We start from the raw sequence: 21,802 nt of genomic DNA on the forward strand, positions 1-21,802 counted from the left end.
TCCCACATGCCGTAACGAAGATCCCGTGTGCCGCAACTAAGACCAGGTGCAGCCAAATAAATAAATATTTTAAAAAAAGTAGGTGGCTCTGGTGGCTTGGAGGGCCAGGGGGACACTCGGTGACCCACCCAACCTATGCCGTGAGTAGCTGCATGGGGACTGAATCCCTGGCTGGACATGCATTATGTCCCAGGAGGAAGGGAGTCAGCTCCTTGGGCAGAAGGTGAGACAACCCCTTGGGCCAGACTGCAGGCAGGGACTTGAACCTGGTCAGCCACACTCTGGAGCACTGGCTCGCCTCCCACGCCTGGAGTACAGAACCCCCTCAATCAACCCCTATCTCAGGACCTGGGGGCAGAGGCTGGCAAATAATCCACATCCACAAACAGTTGTGGAGTGAATTACTCAGTAAAGGAGAAAATTAAGGCAAGGGCCACCAGGGGCAGCCTCCAGGGACAATGGCTAGGATACCAAGGGCACCAACACCAGGCATGAAAGAGGTGAGGGGCCAGGGTGTCTACTCCACAGAAGAGAAGCCTCAGGAACAGAGAGGGGGGACACATCCCAGGCGGCAAAGGGATGAAGAAGTAGCTTCGGGTGGAAATGGGAAGGAGGTGGCGCTGACAGGGTTTAATGCCTACAGGGGCACAGAATCTCCAAGATGTGTTTGTATGTTACATAGTAGCACACTCACAACTTAATGTTAAGTTGAAAAAGAAAAACAAAAACCAGGTTATAAAACTTTACACGCACGGGAACGTGAAATCATGCAGCCACTTTGGAAAACAGTCTGGGAGTTCTTCAAACAACTAAACATAGAGACACCACTGAGAGACTGAATATACAAATGGACCAGGGCCAGATAATACAGAAAAAAAGAGAACTCAGACCCACACTCTGCAGGCACCAGCAAGAAAGCCAACCCATTACAGTTGGCTGTCCGTATTCGCGGTTCCGCATTTGCGGATTCAACCAACTTCAAAGAGTTTCAATCTGGGATCCTGGGATGCAGAATCCTCAGACATGGGAGGGCCAACTGTATCTATAAGTCAGACTTGTAAGCAGTCAGACCCCTATCTCAATAGCAACCAAACAATAACCCCCGTAACAACAAGCCCCAAATGGCCAGGACCAGATTAATAACTGACATTTTTTCTGATTTTGGTTCCCACTTCCATCTTAGGACCAATTGGAAAAAGCCAAATATGCACCCCTCGTCAATCACTTTGGATGCCTGCTTCTAGTTACCTGCCCATGACTTCTGCACACCAATAGCTTCCCATCATGGCACACTGGAAGCCTTCCCGTTCTTTCACTATAAAGCCTTCCCACTTCTCCACCTGCCTTTGAGTCTCTGCCAGACACAGGTGATGGTGGCTGACTCCCTTGCTGAAAGCTTCGAATAAATAGCCTTTGATTGTTCTTGTTTGGGCAGTCTTCATTTAATTGCACACCATACAACCCAGGGATTCCAAATCCAAGAGAAATGAAAACATCTGGCCACACAAAAACTTGTACATGAATGTTCATAGCATCATCCATAATAGCCGAAAAGTAGAAACAACTCAAATGTCCATCAACTAATGAATAGATAAACAAAATGTGGTCCAACCATGCAGCGGAATATTACTCAGCCATAAAAAAGGATGAAGTACCTACACACAATACAATGTGGATGAACCTTGAAAACATCAGGCTGAGTGAAAGAAACCAGACACAAAAGGTCACGTGATGCATGATTCCATTTATATGAAATGTCCAGAAATCCACAGAGACAAAGCATGTAAGTAAGTGGTTGCCAGGGGCTGGAGATGCAAACAGGGCTTAACTGCAAAAGGATGTGAGAGATTGGCGGGGGTGGGGGGACGGTTAGCAGAAATATTCTAAAACTGTATGGTGGTGGTTGTACAACTCTGTAATATACTAAAAACCACCGACTTGTACATTCTATATGGGGATTTGAATTATATGATATGTGCATTATGTCTCAAGAAAACTTTTTTTTTAACTTTACACACAACATCCTAAGAGGAAACACATCAAAATACCAATAGTGGCTGTGTCTGCCTATCAGAGGACAAGTCGACTTTAATACTTCTTTTTTATATGTTCTAGCCTCTATGTTCAGCCTGCAGGAATTTTATCATCAGAATATCCCCACCATCTAAACTGTTTTGGAAAGCAAAATAAAATGGACGATCACAGAACTGAAGCTGGTGGGAAGGGACCCACCGAGTGGGTCGGGGTTCCTGCTCCTCACCTTGGTGGTCCTAAGGATGGGGCGCCCCACCTCCTGGCTGTAGTACCCCACACCATTTACAGTCATGTTGATGGTTAAAGTCCCCGAGACAGGTTTCCCAAAGGTATACCTGGAACGAAAGGACAAAGGTTTCACAAGCAGGAGATGCCCAGGGGACAGCGGGGGAGGGGTCAGTTTCAGGAAGGCCAGGCCCCACAAGATGTGATCAGTGGTACAGTGGCTAATCCAGGGATGCTTCCCATCCTACATTCCATCCTTACAGCCCTCCCTGTAGCCCTGAGTAAGGACGGATCATGTCAGGGCCCTGTGATCCTCTTCACCAAGCCTCATGTTGGACAGAAAAAGAGACCAAGGGTCAGAGAGGAACTCTGGACCAAAGCAGCAGGGTATACGAGACAACCACTGAGGTTGGCCACACATTGGAGCAAGGCAGCCCAGAGGATCGAGCAACCGTGGACAACAGGAAAGCCTGGCTGGGCTTAAGTGCCCAGGGAGTTCAACTTTGAACCAGAGATCTGACCTCTCGGAGCTTTGGTTTCCTCACCGGGAGAATGAGAATAAAACCATCCTCTCAGGGATGTTAGTAAAATACTTAAATATATGTATATCATGCCTGATGCAGTGGAGACACCTGCTTACTGGGACACAGGGGCAAAATGGGGGCAAAATGGGAGTAAAATTTAAAAAATAACACCCAGAATTTTGATAGTATTTTCTAGACTATAAAATGTGTGTATCCAGCAGCACTATTTACAGTTGCCAGGACATGGAAACAACCTAAGTGTCCATCAACAGATGAATGGATAAAGAAGATGTGGCACATATATACAATGGAATATTACTCAGCCATAAAAAGACACGAAATTGAATTATTTGTAGTGAGGTGGATGGACCTAGAGTCTGTCATACAGAGTGAAGTAAGTCAGAAAGAGAAAAACAAATACCGTATGCTAACACATATATATGGAATCTAAAAAAAAAAAAAAAAGGTCCTGATGACCCTAGGGGCAGGACAGGAATAAAGACGAAGACATAGAGAATGGACCTGAGGACATGCACGGGGAGGGGGAAGGCTAAGCTGGGACGAAGTGAGAGAGTGGCATGGACATATATACACTACCAAATGTAAAATAGATAGCTAGTGGGAAGCAGCCACATAGCACAGGGAGATCAGCTCCATGCTTTGTGACCACCTAGAGGGGTGGGATAGGGAGGGTGGGAGGGAGACGCAAGAGGGAGGGGATATATGTACACGCATAGCTGATTCACTTTGTTATACAGCAGAAACTAACACAACAATGTAAAGCTATTATACTCCAATAAAGATGTTTAAAAAAATGTGTGTATCCACCACGTCTCTGGATTTTAAAACACACACAGCCAGGGGTGACACACGAGGGAGAAGTCTCAGCCACAACCTCCGGCAGGTGGCAGAGATGGGGCAGGGACACGGACCATGTAGGGCTCTCCCAGGGGCCCCAGAAAGGGACAGAGCCTCTTGACTCCCTCTGGTCGACCCTCACATCGGGCTCCGTCAACAGCCTGGTCATTAGGCGGGTCAGCCCACTGGCTGTAGGTCAGCCCACTGGCTGTGGATGCTGCCCGCAGGGTAAGGGGCATGGCCTGGGGGGTGTGCCCTGGGGAAGGGCATGCCCTAGGGGAGGGCCATGTCCTAGGGGCAGGGGCTTCCCTGGGGAGGGGCAAGTACTAGGGGAGGAGCAAGTCCTAAGGAGAATGGGTGTGCCCTGGAGGAGGGGCGTGTCCTAGGGAAGGAGCATTGCCTGGGAAGGGGTGGGTCCTAGGGGAGGGGCGTGCCCACAGTGGGAAGGGCTCACCAACAGTGGCCGCCTCTTTCTCACCTGGCCCGCACAGTGCCAGTCTCACAAGTGTCCAGGTCCTGGATATATCGGGGCGGGTCAATAAGGAGCTCAAACTTCGGCAACACTGAAGGGAGAGAGCAGAGAGGAGGGAGGCAGGGTGGCTTCCACCTCTGGGGTGGCCCCAGAAGGGTACTGGAGATGTGGGAGGGAGGAACACAAAGCCAACTCTGGGGTTTCTATGCTGCTGACACCATAGAAATCCACATCACCCGTTGTTGAGCACAGGCAGCTCTCTGGGGATTTTGCGGGCCACATCTATTTCCTATCTTTGGGGGACCAGCACTTCGTTTTTCTCAGGGGACCATGTATCATCAGTTTTAGGCCACCTGAACTGAGTGCAGCCAATTCCAGCCCATCCCAGGGGTGCACAAGTAGCCAGGCTTCTGAACCCGTCAGGGGCATCCTGAGGGTGCTTGCAGCTGGAAAAGGTCACTCTTTGCTGCCCTGGGCACATCCAGCCATCTCGTCCTCCTGCACAGCTCACGGAAAGATGGACACCAAGGAGCAGAATGGAGGAAACATGAAGACTCTGGTCCTGAGAGCTTGTTACACGAGCCTATAACCCTTTCCTTTTGCTTACTGGGTCTGCACCAGGCTTCTGTTGCTTGCAACCCATAACCCTGACCTCTAAGGATTTTCCTTCCAAGACCTGCCTCGTGAAAGGAAGAGAAATCCTTGACCCCATCAGGGAGAATTTTAGCACAGAAGCAGAGTATGTGGCTCTGGCCCAGGTTCATTCCCCAGCTCTTATTACCTGAGCAGTTTCCTTAACAGCTCTCTCAGTCTCAGTTTCCCCATCTGTAAAATGGAGATACCTCATAGGTTCAGGACAAGGATGAAAGAACAAAAGGAAGTGACAACCTTAAAAAGGAAGGACATTCGGACACATGCTGCAACATGGATGAACCTTGAGGACATTACGCTCCGTGAAATAAGCTACTCACAAAAAGACAAATACCTTACGATTCTACTCATATGAAGTCATATATTTTACAATTTTTTTTAAAGGACATGACAAAGGACCATATCGTGCCTGGCCCTGCTGAGCCCTCAGTGAATGAGGCTCCTGCCATCTTCCCCCTTGTCATGTGTGTTGTCACTAGGGCTGTGGTTTCTCCGAGACCTGAAATCCTAGGGCCCTAAGATTCTCTGACTTACCATACTTTTGAACTTCAAAGGACTTGTTGTACACGTGGCCTCGCATTTCGACAAAAACGAACCATTCTCCCAGTACCGGCTGGTCAGACAAGGGGAAGGTCATGTTGGTGATGCCTGTGTGAAGAGAGACGCCCCCCCTCATCCTGGGGCAAGTGAGCGGGCAGAGGGCCTGGCATCTGGAGGTGAGGTCAGGGCAGAGGCGCCCCGGGGACCCTGCGCCTCCCCCTGGCCGAGCAGTCCCTCGGGGAAGCCAGAAGCCACCTGAGGCTGGCAGGGATTTGAGCAGAACAAGCACCTCTGCAGTCTGAAGGGGAAGCAGCGAGATAGTGCACCTTGGGCTCCTGGGGGACCCCTGAGGCCAAGTCCAGGGGCAGGCAGCTCTGCTCCCCACCCGAGTCGTTCCCTTGGTGACAGAGAATCACACAAGCCCTGTCCCTACTTGGCAGCCCTCTCTAGGCATCTCAGAATCAGGAAGAGGGAAATGGACATGGAGAGGGGTCAAGGCCAGGCCAGGAGACCTGCACAAACCACCATGGCCCACACGTCGGCTAGAGACCCCATTCTCTGTGTCTGGTTCACAGAGGCATGCGGGGGCCAGGAGCCCCCGAGCAGGACTCAGGGGTCTGTCATGTCTGTGCATTTCCCAGGTCAAGGGTGTACAGCTGTCCTCAGTCTCCCCAAATCCCACCTACAGCTCCCCTCTCCCAGGACTCCACTTCCCTTAGGGCCAAAGCACAAAGGGAGATGTCAATTACATGGCCCTTATTGTCATAGAGAAAGAAAAAAATGCCAGCTCCTCAGTCGAAGCAAAGTCTTCTGACTCCTAGCTGGAAAAGAACTGTCTCGTGTTGGGTTGGGGATGAGGACAAGGAAGGTCTGCAGCAGGAGGAAGGTGGGGGGGTGCCAACAAACAAGGCCCTGATATTCCAGAAAGATCTCAAGTTATAGGAGGATCCCCAGCTGGGATCCCAGGCACAGAGAAATGTGGGCGGAGGGTCCAAACGCTGCGGGGAAGGAGCGGCAGGTGCCCAGACAGAGCACATTCTATTTTCTTGGAAGGTGTATCACATCTGCCACCCAAAGGTGCAGCCCCCAAACCACAGAAGGAATTAGGAGAGAGGATGAGAAGAGAGACTTACCACAGCATAAGGGCCGCAAGTGTCTCCACTCCATCATCCGTGAGCCCCGGGGGTCCTGCAGGGGGACGGATGCACAGTAACCTCAAGGCAGCCTGTGTGTGCCCCATGTGCATACGGACCTTCCAAGCCTGCTCTCTAGGGCAGGACAAGTGAGGAGGGCAGGACAAGTGAGGCCCCAAGATTAGCTATTTACATGAAGCCAACAGAAGCTCGGGGCATAGAAGGGACTTGTCTGAGGACAAGGTGGCGGAAAGGGCCGGCCTGCCTCCTCCTAGGGAGCTGCATGCAAATCTACAAAGAGATGGACAGACACACGCTCAGCTTATTCCAGGGTGGACCCAGGGATCGGGATGGACCGGGTCCCAGTCTATGGGGTGCCGAGGCAGGCAGGGATCAAACCAGAGGGTCGGTGTTAGGCAAAGACAGACCAGGTCTTGCAGAGAGCGGGCTAACTGTCTCTGAGCCAGCTGTGGAGGGGCAGGCCACTCACCAGGACATAAGCTTCCAGCTGCAACAGAGACAGACAGAGGCAGTGAGCAAACCCTCCCATAAGACCCGAGCCCTCCGTGCATGCTAAGTGTTCATCCCTCGGGACAGGCACAGGTTCTGTAATGGGTTGAATGGTGTCCCCCTCCTCCCAAAATTCACATGTTGATGTCCTCACGCTCAGTGTCTCAGAATGTGACTGTATTTGGAGACGGGTCTTGATAGTGGTGATTAGTTAAAATAAGGTCCCTAGCATAGGTCCCAGTCCAATAGGACTGGTGTCATAAGAAGGGGAAATTTGGACACAGATGTGCATAGAGGGAAGACAATATGAAGACACAGAGAGAAGATGGCCAGCTACAAGCCAAGGAGGGAGACCTGGAACAAATCCCTCCTTCATGGTCCCTGGAAGGAACCAATTCTGCCCCCACCTTGATCTTAGACTTCTGGCCTCCAGAACTTGGAAAGAATACATTTCTGCCCTTTAAGTCGCTGAACAAACTCATACAGTGGCCACCAGCAATGAGGGTGGCCGAGCCCCATCCAGGACCTCTGTGTTCCTGGCTCCCCATCACAGCCCTGCCCTCCTCTCCAGACTCCCACACGCCCCAACCAGGGACAGCTCCTCCAGGCAGCCCTCCCATGTTGCAGCTGGGTTGTTTTTTCAAGGGATCATTCCAGGTTCCTTGAAGGTCTGGAATGCATACTTTCATCCCTGAACCCCCAGCACCTGCCTGGAGCCCGGCTTCTAGCTCCATCAATGTCAAACTGAACAGTCAACACTGACTCCAGTGAAGGTCAACTGCTTGCACAACTTGCCCCCTCTCTGGGGAAGGCTGTGGGCAGACGACCCCCTAAAACAACTGGGCACAGGGACTCAGCACCATCCGCTCAGAAACATACACGTTTGGGACCTTCAACACCTCCCTGGCCGTGGACCTCAGTATCCCACTCCTGGGGTCCAGCTGAGCCTAAGGAAGGACACACCAGTGGAAAAGGTTTGAGCATAAAAAAAATCATGGCAGCATTTCTGACAATGACCAAAACCTGGAAACAAGCAAATGTCCACCAAGAGGGGGCAGTTGGGTACGAAGCCTTCCTTTGGCAGAAGGACCTCAGGCACTGAGGTGAGTTTGCAAGGCTGCGTCAAAAACGTGGGCAAGTGAATTCAAAGATCCAATGAAAAAAGTAATGTGGAGGGCTTCCCTGGTGGCGCAGTGGTTGAGGGTCCTCCTGCCGATGCAGGGGACACGGGTTCGTGCCCCCGTCCGGGAAGATCCCACATGCCGCGGAGTGGCTGGGCCCGTGAGGCATGGCCGCTGAGCCTGCGCGTCCAGAGCCTGTGCGTCCAGAGCCTGTGCTCCGCAACGGGAGAGGCCACAACAGTGAGAGGCCCGCGTACCGCAAAAAAAAAAAAAAAAAAAAGTAATGTGGAAACTCAGGCTGGTGAAAGTTAAGAAAACGCTGCATGTACCCAATGGAACTGTGCTTCTAGGCTGGGGCCCACTGGGGAACTTTGCAGGATTATTTTCCAGAATGAGCCCCCTGGAGTGGGGTCTGGGTCTGCTCTGCTCAATCATGTGCCCCAAGTGTTAGAACGGCGCCTGGCACGCCGTAAGCACCATACACGTGACCCCTCAGGGACCCCTCAACTGAAGTCACCCCAGACTGCGTTCCCATCTTTGCTCTAGATATGTACAGTTTACTTAAATCTCTTCCTTTACAATCTCTTTCCTTCTGAAAGCGCCTCTTTGCAGCAGAATGCCAACTAATAAATACAGAAGCAACAGAGTTGGAAAAATCACCACTTTGCAAGCATCGTAGCAAGTTTTGATTCATGTAATTCTGAACTCATCTGTGGAGGCTAGAACTAGCGGGTGATCATGGTGACTGGTAACAGGGTGTCCACACAGTCTCAAGTGTCCCCCACAGATTACTTACTGATTACAAAGGGGAAACAGTGACCTTTGCGGGGAGAAACCAGGCAGACTCTATCTGAACTACCGTCAGGTACCTCGGGATACAACACACTGGGGAGGACCACCACGGCTCCCGTGGATCCTCCCCCATGACACACAACTTGAACCTGATCGCAGAGAACAAGCCAGAAGACCAGCCCGCTGGGGAGCACCATTCAAAACAACCGCCTGGAGTCTCCAAAAATGTCAATGTCATGAAACACAGGCAAAGGCTGAGGAGCTGATTCAGAGTAAAGGATGCGAGAGACATGACGACTAAATTCGACACGTCGTCAGAGACTAGGTCCTGGACCAGCAAACAAACATGCTATAAGGGACATTACTGGAACAATATGGACTCTGTATTAGATAATATTATTGTACTGATGTCAAAATTCCTAAATGTAATGATTGTACTCTAGTTGTATGAAAGAATGTTCTGTTCTTAAAGGATACAGGAAGTGTTCGGGGACAAAGAGATGTGATATCTGCAAATTATTCTCAAATGATTTATCACTAAAATAATTTTAAAACTATATATGTACATATACATATATACATACAATGCAGGTATATGTACATATATGTATATACACACACAGAGAGAAAGCACATAAATATAATAAAATGTTTGGTAATTGGTGAACCTAGATATGTGGTTCTCAAAGTGGGTTCCCCAGAGCAGCAGCAGAAACCAGGAACTTGTTAGAAATACAGATCCTTGGGGCCCATCAAGGAAGCTCCTGAATCAAAAATTCTGGGGAGGGCCCAATAACTTGTATGTGAACAAGCCCTCCAGGTGGTTCTGCTGCACACTCCAGTTTGAGAACCTCTGTTCCTGATCAGAGCTTGGCCAACTATGACCCTTGTGCTAAATCCGGCCCTCTGCCTGTTTGTGTAAATAAGCTTTATTGGCACCCAGGCACACTCATTCATTCACGTGTTGTCTGTAGCTGAGTCCATTCAAGTTGTGACAGAATCCCTCTGACTGGCAGACCCAAACATACCTACTACCTGGCCCTTTACAGGAAGTTTGCCCATCCCTGGGCTCCATGAAGGGCCTATGGGAAGTTCTCTGTGACTTTCTTCCAACTTTTCTGTACATTTGAAGTTATTTCCAAATAAAAATTAAGAGAAAATCAATGCCTTTTTATGTGAGTGTATGTATTTTGAAGGAGAAACGGTGGGTTTTAAGTGGTAATTATATTTTCTTTCTAATAAACGTTAAATAAATGTAGGGCTATTAAGATTTTAAATGATGGACCACGGCCCCAACCCCGCACAGAGGGGTACTGGCCACTGCGGGGACCACTGGTGCCCCTTGCGGAGGAAGCATGCCCACAAGCGCTCTTGTCACATAGAACTTCCCCTGGGTCCCCCAAGGGACGTGGAGCCCCAGGAAGAAACCGAGAATGGAGGTAGAAATTGGAAGAGGCAGGGGGAAAGGCCAGTTGTGGATGGTGGCCCTGGCCAGGCCGAACCCAGGTGGGTATGTTCCGGGCCCACGGTTTTAGAAGCCAATCTCACCTTCTCGCTGACGGGCCTCAGGTCTGGAGTGACAGTGAAGATGCTGATGAGCACTGGAGGAAAGGAGATAGGCATGTGGCAGCTCCAGGCCATGGCTGGCCCTCCCCCCGGCGCACACCGGCCACCCACCTCGGTGCTGGGGCCTGTACACCGGCTTGTCGGTCTGGATGAACACGGAGGCTCCCCGGCTGTCCACAGTCACTGAAGTCTGGTTGTGGAAGAAGGGGCCCTCCTCTGCCCACCAACCATGGCCCCACACCTTCAGGAGGGCCTGGCCCCAGAGGCCTGTGGGCACCTGCAGGCACAGCACAGAGCTTTGGGCAGGGGGTGTCACCCTGGAAGGTACCCAGGTATTGTGAAAGCAGCATGGAGGTCTAGGGAAGGGGAGCACACCCAGGGGCAACTGTGCACCCAGGGGACACTCAGCAGTTTCTGGAGATTTTTCTGGGGGTCACAGCTTCGGGGAGCAGGCGCTACTGGGCATCTGGTGGGTGGAGGCCAGGGATGCTGTTCAAGACCCTGTGATGCACAGGACGGCTGTCAGCAGCGCTGAGAATGAGAAACACTGGTGTAGCTTGACAAGACAGAGCCTTCTCCTCTCCTGACACTGCAAGCTTGCAAAGATATTCTCATCCCTGTAGAGCTACAAGAATTATCTCCCATCTTACCCAAATGCAGTCATAGCTGGTAAGCTGGGAGGTATGGAGACCCTAGTCCCTTCATATACATATATACATATGAATACATGTATGCATATGTATATTTTCATATTTCATATATGTATATAATGTATATGCCTCTGTGCTTTGTCGCACTGTAAACACTGCACACACATTATACAATCCCGTTTATATGAAATGTCCACAATAGGCAAATCTGTAGAGACAGAAAGCAGATTAGTGGGTACCAGGAGCTGGAGGGAGATGGGGAATGGGGAGTGACAGCTCATGGGGATGGGGCTCCCTTCTGGGGTAATGAAAATGTTCTGGAACTAGATAGGGGTGGTGGTTGCACAACAGTGTGAATGTTCTAAATGTCACTGAACTGTCCACTTTAAAATGGTGTTAAGTGGTAAAAAAAAAAAAAAAAAGTGGGGTTTTGGCCACCTAGATGGATAAATAAAAAATACCCACTGCAGTCTTAAGGATTCACCCTGGAGTTCAAATTCTTCTAGGACAAAATTTCCAACATTTAGGGAATGGAAACTACCCTATATAATTCCCTCATTTTTTCTTTTTTAAGTGACGAGCAAAACACCATGCATGTGAGTCATAACCTATAGAAACTCCTTTTGTGACTAAAGCAAACAAAAGTCACGACTCTGGATGTGACCATGTGTCATGAATGCGATGCTCGTGGCCATCCCTGGGTGCCTGGCGGGTGGACATTACGTGGTCATCAGTTCACACTGGGAGCTCCAGCACCACCTGTTCCTAAGACCATCCAAATGCGGGGGTGTTCTTCTCCCAGTTGTTTGTCAGCATCCACCTGTGTGGTTGCTCAAGGGGTGAAAAAGTCCTCGTCACCATCACAGCAAGCAACCATACTAAGTATCCTGGTGAATTATCTGACCAGTCCTCACACCAGTGTGCCCATTTTATGGATGAGGTCGGGGCATGCCAGGACCTTCTCCATCCTTCCAGCACCTGTCTCTGGCTGCCTCTCGTCTGCTCTGAACAGCATCAGAGGGACCCTGCCTGCCTGCCTGCCCACCTGCCACCCTCCGGATGGGGCGTCTCAGGACTCTGGGGTCCCTCCTAACTGCAGTTAACCTTGAGAACCTTTAGGATGAACTTGAGGATAATCCCCTTACTTTGACTCCCAAATCCTTACCTGCCTTTGTTTCTGGAAACCACTCAGCATCGGCCAAAGACCTCCATGCAAGGAGGAAAAAAACCCAGGCCACCCAGGGGAGCAGGCATGGACAGGTAGGAAGGAGCTGGCGGGCGAGGTGGGGGGGCTGTGTGCCAGCAGGGGGTCGTGGCTGCTGGGACCAAGAAGCTGCCCTGAGAACAGAAAGGATCAGATGTGACCTCTGGGGACATGAAGTGACCCGCCCCGGGTCTTGAAAGCTGCAGAGCTGCCGTTTCCAATCAAGTCTCAGCTCAAAGTCGTGTTCCTACCTGGTCCTGCACCTGCCAGCCCTCAGAGGTCTTGCCGGAAGGTTCTGGACTGAGCTGATCCCCATCCCCACCCCTGATCTCAGTGATCCACATTTGCTCCTTTAGCATCAGTGACAGCCAAGGACTCGGGGGCCGAGATCCAAGCAAGGGAGCCGGCCAGGCAAAGTTGGCGTATTGTTGTGCAGATGGGTGATCCGGACTATAAAGGCATGGCTCACAATAGACACCCATGGTTGGTGGCGACAGGTATCACGATTCCTCTCCTAAATGGAAACCATCCAAAGCAGAGGGATTCAGGTGAAGGCTGATTCCACAGTGAAAATCTCCCTCCCACTATTCATGGGAGCTCCTGGCTGGCTCCACTCCAGGCCACTGGCTGCCTCTTTTGGCCTCCTTCCTGCCCCAGTGCTTTTGCACCGGTGGTTCCCTCTGCCTGGAATGCCCTGCTCCCAAATTCCTGCATGTCGGTTCCTCCTGGTTTCAGCTCAGAGGGGCCCTGCTGCCATATAAGATGTGACTCTACCCCCCACTCCTCACCATTCTCTTTCTCTGACACATTTTAAAATAAAATGTTAGGGGCTTCCCTGGTGGCGCAGTGGTTGAGAGCCTGCCTGCCAATGCAGGGGACACGGGTTCGTGCCCCGGTCCGGGAAGATCCCACATGCCGCGGAGCGGCTGGGCCCGTGAGCCATGGCTGCTGAGCCTGCATGTCTGGAGCCTGTGCTCCGCAACGGGAGAGACCACAACGGTGAGAGGCCCGCGTACCGCAAAAAAATAAATAAAATAAAATGTTAGAATTTGATTAACATTTAGTGTCCTAAAATAGGACACTTGCTACTCTCTGAGGTGATCATGTTTATGTAATTGGGGGTTTACTATCTGACCCACCCCTTTGCCCATCACCAATAAGGCTGGTGGCTGAGAGCAGGGAATGTGGCCAACTTCCTGCTTGAAACTGAATAGATGCTTAAGACATTTGTTACACAGATGCACGGGTTAAGTCTGAAAAATCGGAATAAAACAAATATCATGAGCTTTTAGGTATGCTTTCTTGAAAGTTCCATCAAGGGCCTCTTCCCGGCATCCTCGCTGCTGCACAGATGAGAAGGACGAGGCACAGACTGGGCAGAGCCTGCAAGTGGCAGTCAGTGACAACACTAGGTCCCCACAACACGGGTTTCCAAACCCTGTACCAGGAAGCACTCAGGTTCCCAAGGCAGGCACGGCTGAGGAGTGGGTGGGGTAGCGGGCAGGGGGGTCCTACACCCACAAGAGCGGCTTCTCTCTTGTCTGAGGCCCACACCATGGTTCCACAGACCAGAGTTTCTCAACTCAACCTCGGCACTACTGACGTTTAGGGCTGAATCATCCTCTGCAGTGACGGGGAAGGGGGCGTCCTGTCACTGTAGGGTGTTGAGCAGCATCCCTGGCTTCCATCCACTAGATGGCAGTAGCACCCTCACCCCCAGCTACCATAACCAGAAATATCTCCAGACACTGCCATTGTCCCCCGGCGGGGGAGGGGAGCATCCTTCCCCACCCCCCCAAGTTGAGAAAGGCTCATCCAGAGCTCTTCTAAATGCTAAGGATCCCAAGACCCTTTTGAAAGTCTCCAGTCCAGGGATCCCCGGCCCTTCTCCCCCAGTTATATGGCCCTTTACTGGTAATCCACAGCATCTAGCCTGTGAAGAGTGCCTTCTTATGTGCGGGGACTAGGGACAGAGCATAATCTTAACCCCGCTGGGGCAGCCCTGGTTTCTTTCTTTCTTTTTTTTTCTTTCTGGGAAGTAATATGCTTTATTAAAAGTACTTCTCTAAATAAAATATACGAGGCTTTCTTTTTTCCTAAGTAGTTCTTCTGTCAGTGGATAGGGCAGCCCTGCATTCTGATTCACAAGAAAGCAGATCTGCTCACAGGAAGCTGGCAAGGGTGGCTCTAGCCTATTTATCCAGGGTTTTCCAAATGTTGACATCTGGGGCTGGCTCACTCTCAGCGGAGGGGCTGTCCTGTGTATTACAGGATTTGAGCAGCATCCTTGGTCTCTACCCACTAGAAGCCAGTAGCAACCTCCATCCCTGCCCCCCAAGCTGTGACAACCAGAACTGTCTCCAGACCCTGCAAACCTCAGCCCCGAGAGAGAACTCTAGAGAAAGAATTCTAACATTGACAAGAGGGCAGGAAGACCACTGCCCCACAGCAATTAGACACTAATGATGCATCCCATCCCATGGAAGAGGAACCGCCCCGGACTTCGTTCTAATCACTGGGACAGAACACATTACAATTTGGAATGATTCTCTACTTAGCCCATCCTTTCAGGGACTCCTTTGAGCATCTGGTAAGCGTTAAGGACTAGCTAACCCAGAAAAAGCCGACAATGTCAGGGCTTACGACTGCCTTGAAATCCAAGGACTCCAGTTAAAAAAAACCCATGTCAGAGAATGACCTACCTGTAGTTTGGTATGTAAAATAATTTTAAAATAATAATATTCAATGCCAACAAGGCTGCGGGAAATTTGGTCTCTAATGTATAGCTGGTGGTGCCATGCACGTGCACTGCTGTGTCTTCCAAGACAAAACAGGACCCAGCAAGAGCCCTGGATCCTAATTTGGTAGTTCTTCTTTCAGGGTGTTCAGTCTAAGGCAGGCATCTAGAACGTTAACAGCTTTACGCACAAAGATGCTCTCAGTTTTTGGATTACCTTATCAAAACCCTGAAAACAAGAAAAAAATCTAACCATGTACAAGCGATGTGTGTGTGAGGGGGAGGTGTTAGTAAATTAGTATATAAAAGAGATGCAGTGGGATGTTATTTACAATAGGATGCAATTATAGAGACTTGGAAACATGGAAATATGTTTATGCAACGTGTGAAGAGAAAATGGCATGACAGACCACAATATACCCTTTAACTGCAACTATGAAAGAAAATGTCTTTATGTGGACAAGGATTTATGGGAAACATGAAAAAGTGAAAAGTATGAGGGATGGGATTATGGGTGAGCTTTCTCCTTTTGTAAACTGTTTTTTCCTTCATTATTCTTTTTTTTTTTACATCACCATTAATGATTTTTTTCACAACACATGCAACTTCTCTTGTTCCATTCCAGTTCTTTATTTCCAAGGTAGGGTTTCTGATTTTTAAAATTCATAGCTTACCTTGAGTTTGATCGTCCCTTTATCTAAAAAATGAAAATAAAATGAAAACAGTTAAATCAGGAGCTGTGTTTTCCTGCCTCCTTGAGCTGCAGCCTTACAAACAGGGGCTTTCTCAACCCAGAGGGATTTTCTGTGGACAAACACACACCCTGGGTCATGCTGGTCTGGCCTGGGCTTGGATCGGCAGAAGTGAGAGGTTTCCTCCAAGCTGGAGAGTACTGAAGACCGGAGGGCATGGACAAAGCCGAGCTATTCAGGTGAAGGTTGGCCAGCCTGCATACTTTATTCACTTCACCCCTGGCCCCTGCCCAAGGTAAGCTGTGAGGGGAGCAAAGAGAAAACTCCACGGGAGAGGAACAAGGAGAAAGGTGGAGAAAAAAAGAGGAGCCTGAGGTCCCCAGTGGACCTCACTCCAATGGATCTAAGTAGTCTTCCATCTACCTCACTCTTCTACCCAAACTGAGTCATTTGTCATCTGACACTTCTCCAGGCTCTTTGGCCTCCAGGATTTAATTGGGCATCTACTGTTTCTGCCTCCCAGTGTCCATTTCCCCCATTTCCTGCTAGCAGAAGCCCGATTTTCTTGGAGGAGCCCACCTACCCAGCTCCTAATTCTTAAGGTTTAGTGGGTTCTGCCCATCTTCCCTAGGGCTCTGTGCAGATCTACACAGGCCTTCCTCCTAGACACAGTGATTGGTTCAAGGTTGAGCACATGTCCTAAAATGGGCCAATCAGCATGGGCCGTCCGCCTGGTCACAGGACTTGGTTCAGAGTTGAGCACATGACCCACATGGGCTAATCAGCATAGGCCTTCCCTCTGGTCACGGGGATTGGTTCAGGATTGAGCACATGACCCAACATGAGCCAATCAGAGGGAATCCTGGGACTTTCCCCAAAGGTCCTGTGACTGCCAGTCCCTCCCTGCTTTGGAGAGACACAGGCACATCCAGAAGTGGAGCTGGGAGACTGGGCCAGTGACGCCAGGGGACTTTTCCAGTTATAAGAGCCCATAAACTCTCTGTTGCTGAAGCCAACCTGATTTGGGTTTCAGGACTGGCCAGTGGAGTCGGGACTGCCTGCACTTCTGCCTACCCAAGTCCCCCTCTCCCAGGGGACAGAGGCTGCCTTGTTGGCCTTGGGAGACCTGACATCATCTCTCGGTGTCTCCTGTGGCCGCACCACACCCTGCATGATGAATGAGTTACCTGCCCTGCTGGACTACAGGCCCTAAGGCAGGGGCCTGCTCTCCACACTTTGTCCAAGAGGCCAACGTTGCTGTTATCTGCAGTTTACGAAGGAGAGCCAGGGAGAGGTTGGCTGAGGGCCTGAGCTCAACTCAGTGGCTGGCTGGCTGTGAGCCCAGCTCCGGGTCTAACGCCACAGGGGTGCTAAAAGCTCAACAAAGGATCTGAAAAGGTCACAAGATTCCCTCTGGGCCCCCTTCCCACCTCTAGCCAAAACTGGCACGAAAGGGTGCCCAAATCTATCCAGATCTGCACCCACTGAACCTGAGCTGCTGAGGAACAAGGCACTCTGATTTCCCAGACTGGGCAGGTGGCTTCCCCTGCTGGGCCTTACTCTCTCCATCTGTAAAGTGAGGAGAATGCAACCTGTCCTCCTACTCCTGCCAGGGTTCTGGAGGTGGGGTGGGAAGGAAGCAAAGCAATGCCGATACTGCCTGAGCCCTAAAGACCACTTTGCAAAGGGGGGGAAGGCTTGGTCAGGCACCCCAGGGACCTACCCAGGATGGCTCCCTGGCTCTGCGCCACCACCTCGCCCTGGGCCACCAGCTGAGCCTGGACCATGACTTCCCTTGGGGAGTTAAAGATGGTCACACTGATGACTTCCTCCACTCCTGAGCGGAAGACAGAGGGTGCAGCGATCAAATAGCCCCTGCAGAAGAGGAGAACCGCAGTGAAGGCCAAAGGTTCTGACCCATCCCTAGCCTCACTGTCACCTGGCTGAATCAGGGTGCACCCTAGGTGGACTCCCACCTATGCCTGACCACACTCCGATGGCACTGTCACTTTATGTGTCCATGTCCCCTACCAACCTGTGAGCTCCTTGAGGCTTGTTCACCTCTGAAGTGCCCCCCCCCCCCAGTAAGAATCTGGCTTCTCTGGATCTACCCAGAACCACACCCCCTTCGATCTAGGCATTATGGCCTCTGGACTTTTTTCGCAGCTCCTTCTGCCACAGGACCTTTGCACATGCCACACCCACAAACAAATACTCTCCCCTGTAGACTGAGTTACTGGTAGGATCCCACTTCATCCTCAAAGCCACCCGTGAGACATGCTAACATCTCCCATTTACAGAGTCAGAAATTAAGCCCCAGAGAAGCCAATTCATGTGCCCGAGTCAGTGAGAGATTAGGCTACAAACCCAGGCAGCCAGACTCTGGAACCCAGTGGAAAGAAGCAAGGAACTACCTGCAGCATTAATTTTAAGAATAAGACCCTGAAAACAAACTAAATGGCCTGAAACAGGAAAAGCACTGTGAACAATGGAGTCAAAATAGCTCTCTCTTTCTCAAAAGACTCAGCTTGACTGCGAAGACATTTCTGGAAGAGAGGTGTTATTATCCTGTTTTCCAGACAGGAAGGCTGACCTTGCAGAAGGAGAAGGAACGTGCACCAGATCACACAGCCAGGCAGGAGAGGGCCCTGGGGTCCCCTTATGGCACCGGACCTGGAGGCCTAGGTCCTCCCCACCTGAGCTCCTGCTTCCCCATTATTTTGAAGGCTTAGGTAGAAAATCACAAAGGCTCATCCATAACCATGCGACCCACTCACAGTGCAATGGCAAGTGCCAGGAGCCTGGCAGCAAAGGCAGCACGATTCCAACGGTGCAGAACTACAGGCACCAGAAGGAAATAGGAGAAAGGGAAAACACTGGGCAAACATTGAGATCAGGAGAGATTGTTTTATTTCTCAACATCCTCTCTGGGACAACCCCAGGTCCACACACAAAGATGAATTTAGGCCCTTACCACACACCATACACGAAGAGGACCTTCGAGACATGCCGTGTACTATAGGACTCCAGCACTGATAAGAGTGTGCAAAGACCCTAGTTTCGTAGGAGCACTGCCCAGCAGTGGCTGGACCCAGTAACAACCCTGGGGTCCGATGTTCTGTCTGACTCCACACCGACAAGCGCCTGCAATGACAGGGTTCCTCTGTGCAGTGTCAGGCCTTGGCCATGCACAGAGCATACACTGATCCTGGGTATGTAACTGCACCAGCCGGAGCATGCAATGACCCTGGGTTTCATGGATGTTCTGTCTGGGTCCAGCACTGACCACAATGTGTACTGACCCTGCGTCCTATATGTTCTGTCCCACTCCAGCGTCATAAACACAGCATTCAATGACACTGGGACAGACGTGTACTGCCTCAAGCATGGGGAGACCCTTGCTTCATGTGTGATGTGCACCATCCAGCTCTAGCACTGACCAGAGGGTGCAATGACCCTGGGGTCCCCTGTGCAGTGTCTGGCCTCAGCAGTGCACAGAGCACATAATGATCCTGGGTACGTAACTGTATTGTCTGGAGCACACAATCACCCCACGTACGTGATGTGTACTATCTTAACTCCAACACCGACCTGCACGGGCAATGACCCTGGGTTCCTGTGTGTCCTGTCCCACTGCAGCATGGGAATATGACCACCTTCAGGACAGAACCTTTCTGCCCAGCTCCCAGATGACCCCCAGGGCCCCCCACATAGCACCTGCTGAGTGTGGAAGAGTACTGGGGGAAATACACAATCCACACGTTCACTTTCCTTGGGCACTTCTAAAGCCCTTATCCAGATCTGAGTTAGGGTCTTCACTCAAAGGCCCCAGAGAACCTGATGGAACCAAATTAACTTTCCCTGCGACTCAGGAATTACAGCTGTTGGAGTGCTTGCCAGCCAATCACTGTCTACCTGATACACCCCTGCCATCTAGGCTGACACTGGCTTCTCATCCTTTGGTCTTAGAAGCTCCCATCCTGGGAAGGGTGGTATTTGGTAAAGTGTAGACGGTATTGGTCTCACAACAGTGTGCAAATCCATGGGGCTTTCTGGCATCAGGCATTCCTCACACTACAATCAGATGGATCACAGAAGTGGGTATCTGGGGCTATTGCTAAAACGGGATACTTCGGGCTGGTGAGCCATGGCTCTGGCTTAGAGGTCGGCTAATCTGGACCCCTGGGTTGGTCATTGTGTGTCTCCCAGCACAGGAGTTCCATTTGACTCAACAGTAGGTAAGATCCCAGGGCAACTTTAGTCAGAGGCAAATACTCCTGAGAACTGTTTAAAACTCTGCAACACAGGGACTCTGAACTTGGTCCATATGAGGCGGGGTCTCTCATGGAGGGCAGGGTCATGCTTCGTGCTGGGGACTGTCCTGTGCATGGCAGGATGTGTAGCAGCATCCCTAGCCTCCACCCAGTAGATTCCAGCCGCGTGGCCTCCCCCTAGATGTGACAACCAAAAATGCCTCCGGACATTGCTGAATGACCCCAGGGAGACAAAAATCGCCCCTTGGCTGAAAACTGCTATCCTGAGGGGTGCCAGCTTTGAAAGCATCAGGTCAAAAGTTTGCTGGGTTCCAAGTTCACAAGGCCCAGGGGAGGTAAATGCCATGGTTCCAATTGCAGCATGGTGTCTTACTTTTCAAACTGTAATCCAAAGGAGCAGCACGGGAGGTGCCTCCGCTCACCTAGTCTCACTGTTGACCTGTTTTCTGGGAACTCCTATACAAGGGCTGCTTGAACAAGGCTCAGAAAGGCCGGTCTGCACTAAACAGCTGAGCTTGAGCAGCTGGAGGCAGGCCCCCTCCCGGCCCACAACCCCGCAGGGCTCACCCAAACTTGGCAGGTCTGCGAATAGTCCCTGTGAAGCCAACTCCTAGGAAATTCTCCTTAGCAGCTAGTTAATTCACCTCCTCACTGTGTCAACTCACCAGAAGCTCTGTAAGCAAACTTCAAGAAAAATGTGGAAGCAAAATAAACACTTCCTCCCCCCCCCCACGCCCTCCCAAGGAAATCGGAACGGCAGGTCTCTCCTTCCATTTCTCAGCCAAGACACGCACCTCTTACCTTCAAGCCACGGACAACTGGAAATCGCCCCCCAAGAAGACAGCCCTGGTCACACCAAGGGAGCGAAGTGGGATTGGCGGGGGGGGCCTCGCCGCCTTAGCTCTGAGGAGTCCCTGTACCCCCACGGGGCCACTTCTGAAGCCTCAGGCTACCCTCTTCCCAGTCCGACTCGTGGCGGCTAGGGGGTCAAGATTCTAGGTCCCGCCCAGCCCGGAGGCTATGTGGCCTTGGACAGGTCGCTGCGTCTCTCTGAGCCAGACCCCGCGACCCCCACCCCGAGAAGGCGGCCAGCCTCCTTCGTCGCCCGGGGCTACTCACGGGGCCTGGGGCTGCGCAGCGCGCACGCAGTCCCGCGGCGACAGCAGCAGCACCAGCAGCCGGAGCAGCGGCCGGAGCAGGGCGACCCACATTTTCCGGCTCCGCGGGGCTGCCGCGCCCGGGCAGGGGGCCGGGCCGGGGTCAGGCCAGGTCCGGGGTCCGAGCGCGGCCGTCCCCGCTGCGCCGCCGGGGGCCCTTTGTTCGCAGCCCCCGCGCAGTGCGCCCGGCGCCATGCGCCCAACTCCGCGCCCGGCTACGCTGGGGCAGCGGGGGACCAGCCCCCTCCCCAGACCCGCCTTGTCCCCGGACCCGCCCCCGCCCCGCTCAAGCCTTCCCGGCCTCCCGCCCCGCCCCATCTCCGTACCTCGTCCCGCCCCCTCCCCCCGCTCCCTTCCCGGGACTCATCACCCCCCTCAAAACCGACTCTCTCCCAATATCTCCTGGGACCCGCCCCGCCCTCTGCCTGGACGCACCCCCAGACCTGACCCATTCCCTTCCCCTTCGTCGGACCCGACCCATCCCACTCTTCGCCCCCCCCCAACCCGGCCCCGAATCCTCTCCCGGCCCGCCCCCGCCCTGGACTGCCCCCTTCCGAGCTCCCTGCCTGACCGCCTCCCCGCCGCCCCCACCCGGCGGACCAGCCCGGCCCCGCCCCGCCCCACGCGGGGGCCGCTCGGTCTCCACACCGCCTTCACCCCAC

General features: G+C 51.9%; 1 protein-coding gene across 1 annotated transcript in view; it reads right to left on the reverse strand.

Moving 5' to 3' along the window:
- The window catches only part of CPAMD8 (C3 and PZP like alpha-2-macroglobulin domain containing 8), a 98,547-nt gene extending 77,353 nt beyond the window's left edge, over positions 1 to 21,194 (reverse strand). The window contains exons 1-10 of the mRNA XM_060094453.1: positions 21,103 to 21,194; positions 17,433 to 17,584; positions 15,692 to 15,714; positions 10,538 to 10,703; positions 10,409 to 10,461; positions 6,928 to 6,945; positions 6,438 to 6,492; positions 5,299 to 5,412; positions 4,120 to 4,204; positions 2,261 to 2,369 (exon numbers count right to left, since the gene is read on the reverse strand). Of these exons, the coding sequence (XP_059950436.1) occupies positions 2,261 to 2,369; positions 4,120 to 4,204; positions 5,299 to 5,412; positions 6,438 to 6,492; positions 6,928 to 6,945; positions 10,409 to 10,461; positions 10,538 to 10,703; positions 15,692 to 15,714; positions 17,433 to 17,584; positions 21,103 to 21,194 (867 nt within the window). The remainder of the gene's footprint in view (positions 1 to 2,260; positions 2,370 to 4,119; positions 4,205 to 5,298; positions 5,413 to 6,437; positions 6,493 to 6,927; positions 6,946 to 10,408; positions 10,462 to 10,537; positions 10,704 to 15,691; positions 15,715 to 17,432; positions 17,585 to 21,102) is intronic.
- Positions 21,195 to 21,802: the final 608 nt, after the last annotated feature.

Source organism: Mesoplodon densirostris, chromosome 3, assembly GCF_025265405.1.
Source record: "Mesoplodon densirostris isolate mMesDen1 chromosome 3, mMesDen1 primary haplotype, whole genome shotgun sequence".
NCBI classification, from domain to species: Eukaryota; Metazoa; Chordata; class Mammalia; order Artiodactyla; family Ziphiidae; genus Mesoplodon; species Mesoplodon densirostris.